General features: G+C 43.0%; 1 protein-coding gene across 6 annotated transcripts in view; it reads right to left on the bottom strand.

The window, feature by feature from the left end:
- The window catches only part of LOC128703700 (serine/arginine repetitive matrix protein 2), a 609,407-nt gene that overhangs the window by 112,293 nt on the left and 482,772 nt on the right, over positions 1-14,342 (bottom strand). For 3 of the 6 annotated variants that reach the window (XM_070101173.1, XM_070101171.1, XM_070101169.1), the window contains exon 6: positions 9,611-9,687. The exons of 1 other annotated variant lie outside the window; for it this stretch is intronic. In XM_070101173.1, the coding sequence (XP_069957274.1) occupies positions 9,611-9,687 (77 nt within the window). The remainder of the gene's footprint in view (positions 1-9,610; positions 9,688-14,342) is intronic. 2 more of the 6 variants (XM_070101172.1, XM_070101170.1) reach the window with 1 other exon arrangement.

The raw sequence follows: 14,342 nt of genomic DNA on the forward strand, positions 1-14,342 counted from the left end.
CAGTCTCGGGCCCCTGACACTTATTGTATGGTCTCTTAACGTGTTAGTGACACCCCTGCTTTTCATTGGAGGGATGTTGCATCGTCAGCCAAGTCTTTTGCTTTCGTAGTGAGTAATTTTCGTGTGCAAGTTCGGTACTAGTCCCTCTAGGATTTTCCAGGTGTATATAATCATGTATCTCTCCCGCCTGCATTCCAGGGAATACAGGTTCAGGAACCTCAAGTGCTCTCAGTAATTGAGGTGTTTTATCTCCGTTATGCGCGCCGTGAAGGTTCTCTGTACATTTTCTAGGACAGCAATTTCACCTGCCTTGAAAGGTGCTGTTAGTGTGCAGCAATATTCCAGCCTAGATAGAGCAAGTGACCTGAAGAGTGTCATCATGGGCTTGGCATCCCTAGTTTTGAAGGTTCTCATTATCCATCCAGTCATTTTTCTAGCAGATGCGATTGATACAATGTTATGGTCCTTGAAGGTGAGATCCTCCGACATGATCACTCCCAGGTCTTTGACGTTGGTGTTTCGCTCTATTTTGTGGCCAGAATTTGTTTTGTTCTCTGATGAAGATTTAATTTCCTCGTGTTTACCATATCTGAGTAATTGAAATTTCTCATCGTTGAACTTCATATTGTTTTCTGCAGCCCACTGAAAGATTTGGTTGATGTCCGCCTGGAGCCTTGCAGTGTCTGCAATGGAAGACACTGTCATGCAGATTCGGGTGTCATCTGCAAAGGAAGACACGGTGCTGTGGCTGACATCCTTGTCTATGTCGGATATGAGGATGAGGAACAAGATGGGAGCGAGTACTGTGCCTTGTGGAACAGAGCTTTTCACCGTAGCTGCCTCGGACTTTACTCTGTTGACTACTACTCTCTGTGTTCTGTTAGTGAGGAAATTATAGATCCATCGACCAACTTTTCCTGTGTGGGTGTGCAGGGAGAGAGAGAATGGCAGAGGAAACGTCAGAGAATTAAAAACGAGGAAAGCAAGAGATCTGGAATATGTGAGAGTGCATGAGAGTACTTGGGAGTGCATGAGAGTACTTGGGAGTGCATGGGAGTAAGTGGGAGTGCATAGGAAAGACACAGCGGAAGATTTCAAACTCCACACCATGACTATCTGCTAAAAACAAAAACTATCTACTTCTATCTAGATTAAGGACTATCTATTAATTGCTGCCACTCAGCATATATAAAGGGAATTACCAATAGACCCTTGGCTGCCCTCAAAAGGAAGCTGGACACCAAGTCAGTACCCGATCAGCCGGGCTGTGGTTCGTATGTTGGACTACACATGGCCAGCAGCAACAGCCTGGTTGAACAGGCGCTGATCCACCGCGAGGCCTGGTCATGGACCGGGCCGCAGGGGCGTCAAACCCTGGAACACCCTTCAGGTATACACGGTTGAGGCAAGGAGATAGTCAACTAGAAGGTTGAAGGAAATGAATGGGATCGAGAGGGTGAGGAGGTGTGAGGGATGAGGTGGTGTGAGGGGGGAGTGAGGGGGGAGTGAGGAGAGGTGAGGGAAGAGGAGGCATAAGGGCGAGACAGAAAGGCAGAAAATGAAGAGGAGCATAAGAGGATTATAGACGAGGGGGACAGGAAAGGGTTTAGATAAATGGGATGGGGAATAAACGAGAGAAAGACTGGATAAGAGGAATGAAAGGGAGGGGAAGAGAGCAAGAGATGGGGAAGAAGGAAAGCACAGGAAGGGGAGAGGAAGAGAGGTACAAGAAAATATAGAATAAAGCGAGGAGCAGTGGAAAAGATAATGACTCCAGTCCTAAAATATACGGAATGGCAGCATAAAATCTTTAATAATACAAGAACTAAGAAAACAAAAGAGAAGCAGATATATACATCATGAAAAATCATAATACGGTGGATCCTCCATTTTCGTTAGGATCTGTTTTCATGATTTTCAGTTATTGCCGACTTTTTTTTGTCGAAATATAGTCTCTGTTTTTGTTGATTCTCTCAGGTTTCGTCAGAACGGATTAATCACGAAAACGGAGGGTCCACTGTAAACAGTACATCTTCAAGACACTGCGAGAGTCTTTAAGAGGCACAATAACCAACAATGACCTCACTTTCCCTCAAAAACCCATACCAGTGGCAGATCTACATTCTTGGGGCCCCTGAAACTTGAAGTTATGGGTCACCTTCACAACCAGCAACAACTACCCTACATACTTTTATAACCTTTCAATTTTATTTTATGTAATAAAGTTGGTAGAATTACCGACAATATGTAAAGTAAAAGGACACAAGTGCAACTAATGTGACATTTATTGTGGCAACGTTTCGCTCCTGGAGAGCGAAACGTTGCCACAATAAATGTCACATTAGTTGCACTTGTGTCCTTTTACTTTACAATTTTATTTTAACTATTATTTTGTACTGAATTACACTATATTATTTAAAAACCCTTCTCATACAGCACTCCCAAAATTTTTAAGCAATGTGGACTAAAGTTGCTTTTGGGGGCCCCTCTGGGATTAGGGGCCCTCAAGCTTAAGCTTCATTAATTTCAAAGTAGATCCACTGTGAGGCCTAGTCAGGACCAGGCTGCAGGGGTGCTGACCCCCAGAACACCTTCAAGGTATTGTATAAAGTGCCTAGAATAACCTAAAAATGTCAGTGATTTATTTCCACTGGGGTCCTTGATTTTGTGGAGTCATATTTCCTACAAAGCTCCTCTACTTAGTTCAATTTTTCAAACGTGATTAAAAAACTGCATCGAAAATTAATACTATGTATGTACATGTATTTTGTAGGCCTTCATATGTGCTATTCAATTTTCCATGTACAGACAGGCCCCGCTTATACAGCAGGTTAAGTTCCAGGCTACTGCAGAGCCCCACTTATACAGCAGGTTAGGTTACGGGCTACTGTAGGGACCTACTTATACAGCAGGTTAGGTTCTGGGCTACTGTAGGGCCCTGTTTATACAGCAGGTTAGGTTCTGGGATACTGTAGGGCCCCACTTATACAGCAGGTTAGGTCCTGGGCTACTGTAGGACCCTGCTTGTACAGCAGGTTAGGTTCTGAGATATTGTAGGGACCTACTTATACAGCAGGTTAGGTCCTGGGCTACTGTAGAGCCCTGCTTATACAGCAGGCTAGGTTCTGGGATACTGTAGGGTCCCATTTATACAGCAGGTTAGGTCCTGGGCTACTGTAGGGCCCTGCTTATACAGCAGGCTAGGCTCTGGGATACTGTAGGGTCCCACTTATACAGCAGGTTAGGTCCTGGGCTACTGTACGGCCCTGCTTATACAGCAGGCTAGGCTCTGGGCTACTGTAGGGTCCCACTTATACAGCAGGCTAGGCTCTGGGCTACTGTAGGGTCCCACTTATACAGCAGGCTAGGCTCTGGGATACTGTAGGGTCCCTGCTTATACAGCAGGTTAGGTCCTGGGCTACTGTAGGGCCCTGCTTATACAGCAGGCTAGGCTCTGGGCTAATGTAGGGTCCCACTTATACAGCAGGCTAGGCTCTGGGCTAATGTAGGGTCCCACTTATACAGCAGGCTAGGCTCTGGGCTACTGTAGGGTCCCACTTATACAGCAGGCTAGGCTCTGGGATACTGTAGGGTCCCACTTATACAGCAGGTTAGGTCTTGGGCTACTGTAGGGTCCCACTTATTCAGCAGGTTAGGTCCTGGGCTACTGTAGGGTCCCACTTATACAGCAGGTTAGGTCCTGGGCTACTGTAGGGTCCCACTTATACAGCAGGTTAGGTCCTGGGCTACTGTAGGGTCCCACTTATACAGCAGGTTAGGGCCTGGGCTACTGTAGGGTCCCACTTACACAGCAGGTTAGGTCCTGGGCTACTGTAGGGTCCCACTTATACAGCAGGTTAGGTCCTGGGCTACTGTAGGGTCCCACTTATACAGCAGGTTAGGTCCTGGGCTACTGTAGGGTCCCACTTATACAGCAGGTTAGGTCCTGGGCTACTGTAGGGTCCCACTTATACAGCAGGTTAGGTCCTGGGCTACTGTAGGGTCCCACTTATACAGCAGGTTAGGTCCTGGGCTACTGTAGGGTCCCACTTATACAGCAGGTTAGGTCCTGGGCTACTGTAGGGTCCCACTTATACAGCAGGTTAGGTCCTGGGCTACGGTAGGGTCCCACTTATACAGCAGGTTAGGTCCTGGGCTACTGTAGGGTCCCACTTATACAGCAGGTTAGGTCCTGGGCTACTGTAGGGTCCCACTTATACAGCAGGTTAGGACCTGGGCTACTGTAGGGTCCCACTTATACAGCAGGTTAGGTCCTGGGCTACTGTAGGGCCCTGCTTATACAGCAGACTAGGCTCTGGGATACTGTAGGGTCCCACTTATACAGCAGGTTAGGTTCTGGGCTACTGTAAGGTCCCACTTATACAGCAGGTTAGGTCCTGGGCTACTGTAGGGTCCCACTTATATAGCAGGCTAGGCTCTGGGCTACTGTAGGGTCCCACTTATACAGCAGGCTAGGCTCTGGGCTACTGTAGGGTCCCACTTATACCGCAGGTTAGGTCCTGGGCTACTGTAGGGTCCCACTTATACAGCAGGTTAGGTCCTGGGCTACTGTAGGGTCCCACTTATACAGCAGGTTAGGTCCTGGGCTACTGTAGGGTCCCACTTATACAGCAGGTTAGGTCCTGGGCTACTGTAGGGTCCCACTTATACAGCAGGTTAGGTCCTGGGCTACTGTAGGGTCCCACTTATACAGCAGGTTAGGTCCTGGGCTACTGTAGGGTCCCACTTATACAGCAGGTTAGGTCCTGGGCTACTGTAGGGTCCCACTTATACAGCAGGTTAGGTCCTGGGCTACTGTAGGGTCCCACTTATACAGCAGGTTAGGTCCTGGGCTACTGTAGGGTCCCACTTATACAGCAGGTTAGGTCCTGGGCTACTGTAGGGTCCCACTTATACAGCAGGTTAGGTCCTGGGCTACTGTAGGGTCCCACTTATACAGCAGGTTAGGTCCTGGGCTACTGTAGGGTCCCACTTACACAGCAGGTTAGGTCCTGGGCTACTGTAGGGTCCCACTTATACAGCAGGTTAGGTCCTGGGCTACTGTAGGGTCCCACTTATACAGCAGGTTAGGTCCTGGGCTACTGTAGGGTCCCACTTATACAGCAGGTTAGGTCCTGGGCTACTGTAGGGTCCCACTTATACAGCAGGTTAGGTCCTGGGCTACTGTAGGGTCCCACTTATACAGCAGGTTAGGTCCTGGGCTACTGTAGGGTCCCACTTATACAGCAGGTTAGGTCCTGGGCTACTGTAGGGTCCCACTTATACAGCAGGTTAGGTCCTGGGCTACTGTAGGGTCCCACTTATACAGCAGGTTAGGTCCTGGGCTACTGTAGGGTCCCACTTATACAACAGGTTAGGTCCTGGGCTACTGTAGGGTCCCACTTATACAGCAGGTTAGGTCCTGGGCTACTGTAGGGTCCCACTTATACAGCAGGTTAGGTCCTGGGCTACTGTAGGGTCCCACTTATACAGCAGGTTAGGTCCTGGGCTACTGTAGGGTCCCACTTATACAGCAGGTTAGGTCCTGGGCTACTGTAGGGTCCCACTTATACAGCAGGTTAGGTCCTGGGCTACTGTAGGGTCCCACTTATACAGCAGGTTAGGTCCTGGGCTACTGTAGGGTCCCACTTATACAGCAGGTTAGGTCCTGGGCTACTGTAGGGTCCCACTTATACAGCAGGTTAGGACCTGGGCTACTGTAGGGTCCCACTTATACAGCAGGTTAGGTCCTGGGCTACTGTAGGGCCCCGCTTATACAGCAGACTAGGCTCTGGGATACTGTAGGGTCCCACTTATACAGCAGGTTAGGTTCTGGGCTACTGTAAGGTCCCACTTATACAGCAGGTTAGGTCCTGGGCTACTGTAGGGTCCCACTTATATAGCAGGCTAGGCTCTGGGCTACTGTAGGGTCCCACTTATACAGCAGGCTAGGCTCTGGGCTACTGTAGGGTCCCACTTATACCGCAGGTTAGGTCCTGGGCTACTGTAGGGTCCCACTTATACAGCAGGTTAGGTCCTGGGCTACTGTAGGGTCCCACTTATACAGCAGGTTAGGTCCTGGGCTACTGTAGGGTCCCACTTATACAGCAGGTTAGGTCCTGGGCTACTGTAGGGTCCCACTTATACAGCAGGTTAGGTCCTGGGCTACTGTAGGGTCCCACTTATACAGCAGGTTAGGTCCTGGGCTACTGTAGGGTCCCACTTATACAGCAGGTTAGGTCCTGGGCTACTGTAGGGTCCCACTTATACAGCAGGTTAGGTCCTGGGCTACTGTAGGGTCCCACTTATACAGCAGGTTAGGTCCTGGGCTACTGCTGTAAAGCAAAAATCAATGTAATGCACATAAAAGCCTGATAACATGTTTACATTATTGTGTATTGAGTGATAGAACTAGGCCTACAAAATGCATATACGGTATACACGTTACTGAAAATATTTTCAACCTCATCTTATAGTGAGTGATGAATATAATTATTGTAGGAATTCTGAATAAATGAAGAATGGGTATAACCAAAAACCACTACATTAGCAAAAGGCTGTAAAACAAAGCACTGTAAAGCATGGTCCTCCTGTATTTGTAAATTACATAGGAAAACCCAGCAGAGCCAAAGTGATTTATTTCATAAGAACATAAGAAAGAAGGAACGCTGCAACAGGGCTACTGACCCATGTGGAGCAGGTCCATGTCCCCCCCCCCGGATTAGACCAATGACCCCCCACCCTGGGATTAGCCCAATGACCCACCCAGTCTGGTCATCTCCGTAATTTCCACTGTGGTCTTAGAGTTGTGTGATGGTTCCGGTGATCATCACCCCACAACACTGTCTCACATCACATCTCCAGATTTGCAAACAAAATACTGCACAAATAAGAGCTATTAATACTAAGTGTATGCTGAATTTAAGTAGAAATCTGTACGATTTACTTGTCATCTTACATGCTCAAGAAACAATGAAAACACAAATCAGTTTTACAGGCTAGGAGCTGTTATGATGCCTCTGCTCACTTCAAAGCCCATTCCTATCTATGTGCTGTCTGATTCCAAACACACATTCCCAGTATTCAAAGCTTTAAATTTACTAACCATACAAAACCTTCACACCTACTACTGTGCATATTATATACACAAGACACCTAATAGAATTATCAACCCAGCACTCTTCAGATTTAAAACAAGTACCATATCTCTTTCTCGATATATCGTATTTTCTGGCATACAAGGAACTCGAGTACACAAGATGGTGTTTCCAAGCAGCTGTAACGTAACACTGGTAAACAACTGCTAAAGCGTAACTCAAAACCCTTGATCCTGACCTCGAGCGTACAAGGCGCAGGCTCATTTTCCAAGACTTTGTGGGGAAAAAAAGCGGAAAATACAGTACCACGTGTTCGACTCCACCCATCAAGGAACTCCATGCAAATGAAAGGCCCTAAAATTTAAAACTTCCTCTCAGAAAATACTAAAAGATCCTTATATATGTCAACTACTTTAAAAATAGTATTAAAAACCGTTTAATCTGATAAATTTTGCAGATTAATTGTTTTCAGGTCAGCAGTTGGACTGTTTCCATCTCTCACTCATTTTTTTTTTATTTTAACACACTGACTGTTTCCTTCCAAGGCAGGGTGACCCCCCCCCCCAAAAAAAAGCACTTTCATCATCACTCACTCCATCACTGTCTTGCCAGAGGTGTGCCACTACTACAGTTCAAAAACTGCAACGTATCTCCACCCGTCCTCCTTCAGAGTGCAGGCACTGTACACTCTCATATATCAAATATAATAAAGTAGTACGTACCTCGGGATATGAATTTATTTCGTTCCAGAAGGCTATTCAAGTGCCAACACCGAATAAATTTGTTCCCATAAGGAATAATGTAAATTAGATTAATACGTTTCACACCTCCAAAAATACACTTACAAAAACACTTGCATAAATACACTTACATAATTGTTCGAGTTTCGAGCTGTTCGTATCCAGCGGTACCAGTGTACTCTTAACACATGCTCATCAATCCCTCATTAATAAGGTGAGCATTAAAGTGTCTGGGTATATAGTGTGGGGATGTTAGGTAAATGGACACAGATGCAACTAATGGGACATTTTACTGTGGCAACATTTCACTCTCCAGAAACTCTGTCGTAGGGATACACAAAAGACCTAGGAACTAGGTTAGCACATGTACTCCTGTTAACCCTTCTAGGGCCTAGTTCCTAGAGTTTTTGTGTATCCACATGCTCTTACGCTACTGTCCACAGGATGGATATGGGGTGCAGAATAAACTAGCCACTTCAGTGGCAAAATCTAAAAAAATATCTAATCAAGCAGTAATGGCTTGACAAAGCTCCTAGAGAGTGAGACGTTGCCAAAATAAAATGTCACATCAGTTCCATTTGTGTCCACTTACCTATTATTTTGTCGATAATTCTACTATCGCTAGTGTGAGGATGTAGACATGAGGATAACTGTGCGAGACAGGGTATGTCAACTCGATCTTGACTCAAAATAAAACAGAGCCTCAGTCCTACATCAGGTAATGTGAGTTGGTCTCATATGTAGGCAAGTACAAATAGGTAGCCTGTCTGTCCCATGTTCATCAGAAAGAGGATCAAGTCTCTGACATGTCTTGCGCTAAAGGACCCAAGTGGGTTTAATGCTTGACTTGAATTAAACAAAATCTACTAAGCCAGACTAAGTATCCTTTAGAAATCTGCTCTGACACTCATCATAATTTTATAACGTTCTTTCCATACATTATCCTTTTCCCTTAACCTCGTATCACTCGGTGCCAGGACACTTGATTTCATAGCATTCAAAACACAAGTCTTCTGCAATCATTTCCTTAATTCTGTGCAACATTCATTCACATTCAAACAACCTATTTTTAATATTTCTTTCTTTGCCCCATTTAGCATTCAATACAGGTGAAAGAGTAACCTGGTACCTAGTCACCTTAACAACACTTAGTGATATGGGAAAAGAATTTTCTAACACTTTTCCTGCCAAGTTTGAGAAAAACATTACCACATTCTTAATTTATCTGTCAGGTTAAATCCCTGACAGGAATCTCAATCCTATAATGATTCATTCAAAGACTTATTAAGAACATCTTAAAAACCATGTCAATGCTTACAGAATTGTGTCCTTCAAGAGTTACCTTTAATGTACGACCATATATACATGTATATATTTTTTTTTACATTTTAAATACCAAGTAAAGCCATAATTAGTTTTACTAAAATCTACCTCCGAAAAAATTCCAAAGCACTACAGATTTGAGTAGCCAGCAGGCACTGTTCTGCCAGCCTAACTACAAGCACTGGAACGGATTGTTTTGTTGGGAAATTCTGCATTGCCGTTTGTAACTCTACAAAAAAATGAGTTCATTATTAAATGACTTTCGTACCTATCAAAACATTCCGTGTTTCCTTGGATTAGTAACTAGAGGAAAGCTTGATCCTAACTGCGAAAGACAATTAATATTACCATTTCTTAAACCCTAGTGTTAAATCTTTTATGATATACCCTGTACAACCCATCATTATTTTTTTTTGCACTGTTTGGCAATAAATTGAGTGCTATGCTTGCCTGTTTATAATTTTGAGGTGTCGAAGTCTTTTCTCGAGTCGGTGAAATCTTTGTTTGGGGTTGTGCACTGCCAGCTGCTTCCATAAAATTAAACAGAATGATTTTATTTAATTTTCAAAATTTTGGTTAGAAAGTTCATATACAGAAGCTTAAACAATAGTGTTCAAATTTCTCCAAGTACACATAATTTAAAAATTTTGAATGGTGGACTGCAATGTATTTAACGAGGTGCTAAATCCATACTGATTCTTCAGCACATGGAGTGGAGGCTCGATCCTCTGTTAAATCACAAGCCTGACTATCAGCCAGGCTGTTGGTGCTGACCTTACTTAACCTGATGACTAGCAAATGTGAATATTACTGTCTGTGCTGGTATAAGAGGAGAGCAAGACATGATAGGAACATAAAAAAGGAGGAACACTGCAGCTGGCCTATTGGCCCATACTAGGCAGGTCCATCTCAAGCCCAAATCCACTAACAAAAATATCTACCCAACCCATTTTCAATGCTACCCAAGGAATAAGCTTCGAAAACCTTGTTAACTTATGTGCAAGTTACAAGAACAGTTTCCTGTAGGTTACAATGATGAAGGTATAGTAGGTAGGGCAGCTCATTTACAATGAATACAACTCATTGGCCAATGATCTCACAAGGACCGAAACATACACAGAAAATGACAACCATTTATGGAAGCTTAATATGTCATGAACAACAGAATGGACAGAAGACTCCACAAGTTTACTGCCCTAAACACAAGCATGGTCTCAGACCCAGCAAAAAACAATCCTCCTGTTTGTTCTCTAGATGCAACACAGCCGGTGTTTAATGCAAAGGTGAAAATTTTTTTACGAGTCTGAGATTAAATCAAATAATGTAGCAATGAGGCTTAAAGCACTAAAAAGTAACAACTCTATAAAGATATACCAGCTACGTATAGTAAGTGTTAGTGGATGACACAGCTGAGAAAAACAGCTGCACATGCCACTCCATCTGGGGATTTAGAAGCATCAATATCCATAGCAGCAACATCAGTGTAACTAGAAACTGTCAAGGAAGAACAAGCAAGAAATCATGAGTCTATACCAGAGAGACGAGTCTTGGGAAATGAGCGAGAAGAAATGCAGACTTGGACCATAGTAACTGCTCATGAAGGGAGAAGGAAGGAACGGGAAAAACACAGACGAGGTGCTGGTGAATCAAGGGACTCCACAAAGGTCTGTAGATGTAGACTGAAGGGACATAATGAAGAAGTGCAATGATTAGACTGTTAGCTTTACTGGTATACCTTTGACAAGTTTTGAGTAACTATTATAACCTAGTTGAGCACTAAACCAAAAAGGGTCACAGTAAACTGGTGTGGGTTGCATTCCGGGGGACAACACTGAAAGACCCCAATGGAAATAAGACAGTCCTCGATGATGCACTTTCTTTGGTTATCCTGGGTGGCTAACTCTCCAGGTTAAAAATCTGAACAAATCTTATCTTACAGCACTGCAATTGAGAGTAATGTCTAAGAATTGCAGAGGTCATAGGGTTGAGTTTTTGTGACTATAACAACAATAATAATACTCCAGTGCTTAGTTAAATCATGAAAATACAATACGGGAACATTAAAGAACCAAGTTTCAAGGAAACAAAATACTGTATACAGTACTACAGGCTATTAATGACAAAGATGACAGAACAAGTGCAATTTCTGATGATGAACCTCTAAACCAGAAAGTGTAAATGCAGAAACAAAGAACTAGTTAACAGAGTTTCAAGCCTGTCAACTACACAAGGATCGTTAAGGTTGCATGCAACTTTTTCACTAGACACAAAAATATTTGTCTCTAAAACAGGGACTAAAGTAACCTCTCATCACATACAGTAAACTTTAACAATTCATGCAACCATAGTTCAAGTTATCAATAACTCCCAATAAAAATTTTGGACCAAGACCACAAGTCGAGTGCAAAACATAGCTTTGCGAGGCCACTGATTTAGAGGAACACCTAACTTCACTAAGTCACTATAACAGTGTGCGAGGAGGACACAAGGTCTGCATATTTTAGCTGTTTTAAAGTGTGCAGAGACCTGCACAACGTAAAATGAAGCGAGAAAAGTGCATCTGTTGACCAAGTGGCCATGCAAAATTTACCTGCTAAGATGCAGAAAATTATTTTTGAGGATGGCTAAAAGCCTTAGCAGGTGTTTAACCCTTTCAGGGTTTCGGCTGTACTAGTACGGCTTACGAGCCAGGGCTTTTGACGTACTAGTACGCCTAAATTCTAGCGCCCTCAAATCTAGTGAGAGAAAGCTGGTAGGCCTACATATGAAAGAATGGGTCTATGTGGTCAGTGTGCGCGGTATAAAAAAAATCCTGCAGCACACAGTGCGTAATGAGAAAAAAAAAAATTTGTGTTTTTGGATTAAAACAGCGACTTTGCACTGTACGTATTTTTGTATGGTATTCATTGTTGTATTCTAGTTTTCCTGGTCTCATTTTATAGAATGGAAGACATATTACAGAAATTGAGATGATTTTGACTGGTTTTACAGAGAAAAGTACCTTGAAATTGAGCTCAAAGTAGCAGAAACGTTTGATTTTTACCAAAGTTCAAAAGTAAACAAATCATGCTATGTATCCAATACATGTCAACTGGCAAGTCTAATATTCTTTCACAAGTGTGCTGATATTATTTATACCATTTCTACACTAATGCAGTAGTCTGCATAACAGTAAATCTTCTATTTTTTTTGTGATAATAAAAATTCAAAGTGGAAAGCAAAAGAATGTAAGAGGGGCATGGGGACGTGACTAATGAACAGAGGAAATGTTATTTTAGTGCCAGGAATGTCTTTCTTGTTTATTCTGGACCCTATTCAGAAATTGGCATCTTTTGAAATTTGTGTGAAATTGGCAAAATTGTTAAATTCTGACCACTGTATTGGATAGTTGAAATCGGTAAATGGGTGGTTTCTTGTACTCATTCGATAGAAAAAATGGAGTTCTAGCGAAATAGTTATGATTTTTGTCAACAAGTATACTGGAATTGGCCGAAAATAGGGCTCAAAGTGGGCAAAATCGCCGATGCGTAAACATCGCCGAGACCGCTAACTTCGTGAGAGCATAATTCCGTAAGTTTTCCATCAAATTTCATACTTTTGGTGTCATTATGATCGGGAAAAGATTCTCTATCTTTTCATAAGAAAATATATATATATTTTTTTTTTAAATTTGGCCGACCCTGAGAACAAGTCTCTGAGGGGGCCTGTCAACCCTGAAAGGGTTAATGCTGGCGAGACGTGTGTGTTTTGGAAGATGATGCCATCTAGAACACATGCCATCTAGAACACACAGCAGCAAGCAAGAGAAAAATGCATCCGGATTTTAGAGAACAAAGAACTGTTTCAGCCAGCTTCTGTGCACTAATGCATCAGATTTTTTGAGTATAAACCTAAGCTTATTTATTGCTTCCAGAAACCCTATGATCTGAAAAGTATAGACAAAACTACTTTGCCTGTTATTTGAGTCTAACAAGATGGTGTGGACGAGTGAGGTCCTGTGTATGTAGTGGTTCAAGACTATTTTATTCCTTCAGTCAAGATGAACCGGACCAATAAGAATCTTTTATTCAAAATTCTAATAACTCTTAATAATTCTTAGTCGTCCTCAACTCTTGAAATGTGTGAATGCAAATATGAAGGTAGTGTTTTTACCATCAAATATCTCTGATACAACCACTGGATCAAGGAGTAATTAGGGCATTTAGATGCCACTACACATACACTGGTTGGTTGGTGAAGAAACTTCTCACAGCAATGAATTACAACACAGGCACCGAGCTGCCACAATTCTGGAATAAATTTAACATGGCAGATACAATAACCAACGTAAAAGTTGCATGGGACTTCCCCAATCAAAAGTAAATGCAGACTAGAGAAAATCATGGCCTACTGCACTGAATAATTAGAGAGGTCTTTCCTCAACAGAAAATCTGGTCCAGGAACTTGTGTACCCTGTCACATCTAAAGGTATTACTGAAAACAAGGTCTATAAAATACAGAAGGTCAAACAGGAGAGGAACATTACAGAGCACCTGAGCACCCCAGCAAAACCACCAATTAACAACTTCTGCACTAACTTCAACACCTGATTGACTGAAATCAGGTAGAATAAAGAAGCCCTGGGAACTGTCTGAGTTTAAATACCTGTGATGTGTGACTGACAGAGAAATCTGTGACACAGAAAATAAGAGCACAATGAATCAGAAATAAAAAAGATTATAATATGAAAGTGAGTTCAGCAATGAAACTTTACATACAAATAAGGTGGGAAGGATGCAGTTAAGAACTGCAATGAGTGACTGTCTAGTCTTAAGTATTTCTAGGTTAATACTGGTATAACAAGTGCTCAACAAAATGACATTTAAAGCAGTAGAAATGGAAAATCCACTGGAAAATCCAATGGAAAATCTAATGAAAGAAAAAAATGAAAATGTTATAAAAAGAAAAATGTAAATGTGAATGCCTTGTACAGTTAGAATAAAAGTTATAATGATATGATTAGGAGGAGAAAGTTGACAAAGAGGAGGAGGAGGAGGAGGAGGAGGAACAGAGGAGGAAGGGGAAGAGGAGGAAGGGAGGAGAGGAGGAAGGGAGGAGAGGAGGAAGGGAGGAGAGGAGGAAAGGAGGAGAGGAGGAAAGGAGGAGGAGGAGGAGGAGGAGGAGGAGGAGGAGGATGACGACG

The sequence above is a fragment of the Cherax quadricarinatus genome, chromosome 76 (assembly GCF_038502225.1).
Source record: "Cherax quadricarinatus isolate ZL_2023a chromosome 76, ASM3850222v1, whole genome shotgun sequence".
Lineage (NCBI taxonomy): Eukaryota > Metazoa > Arthropoda > Malacostraca > Decapoda > Parastacidae > Cherax > Cherax quadricarinatus.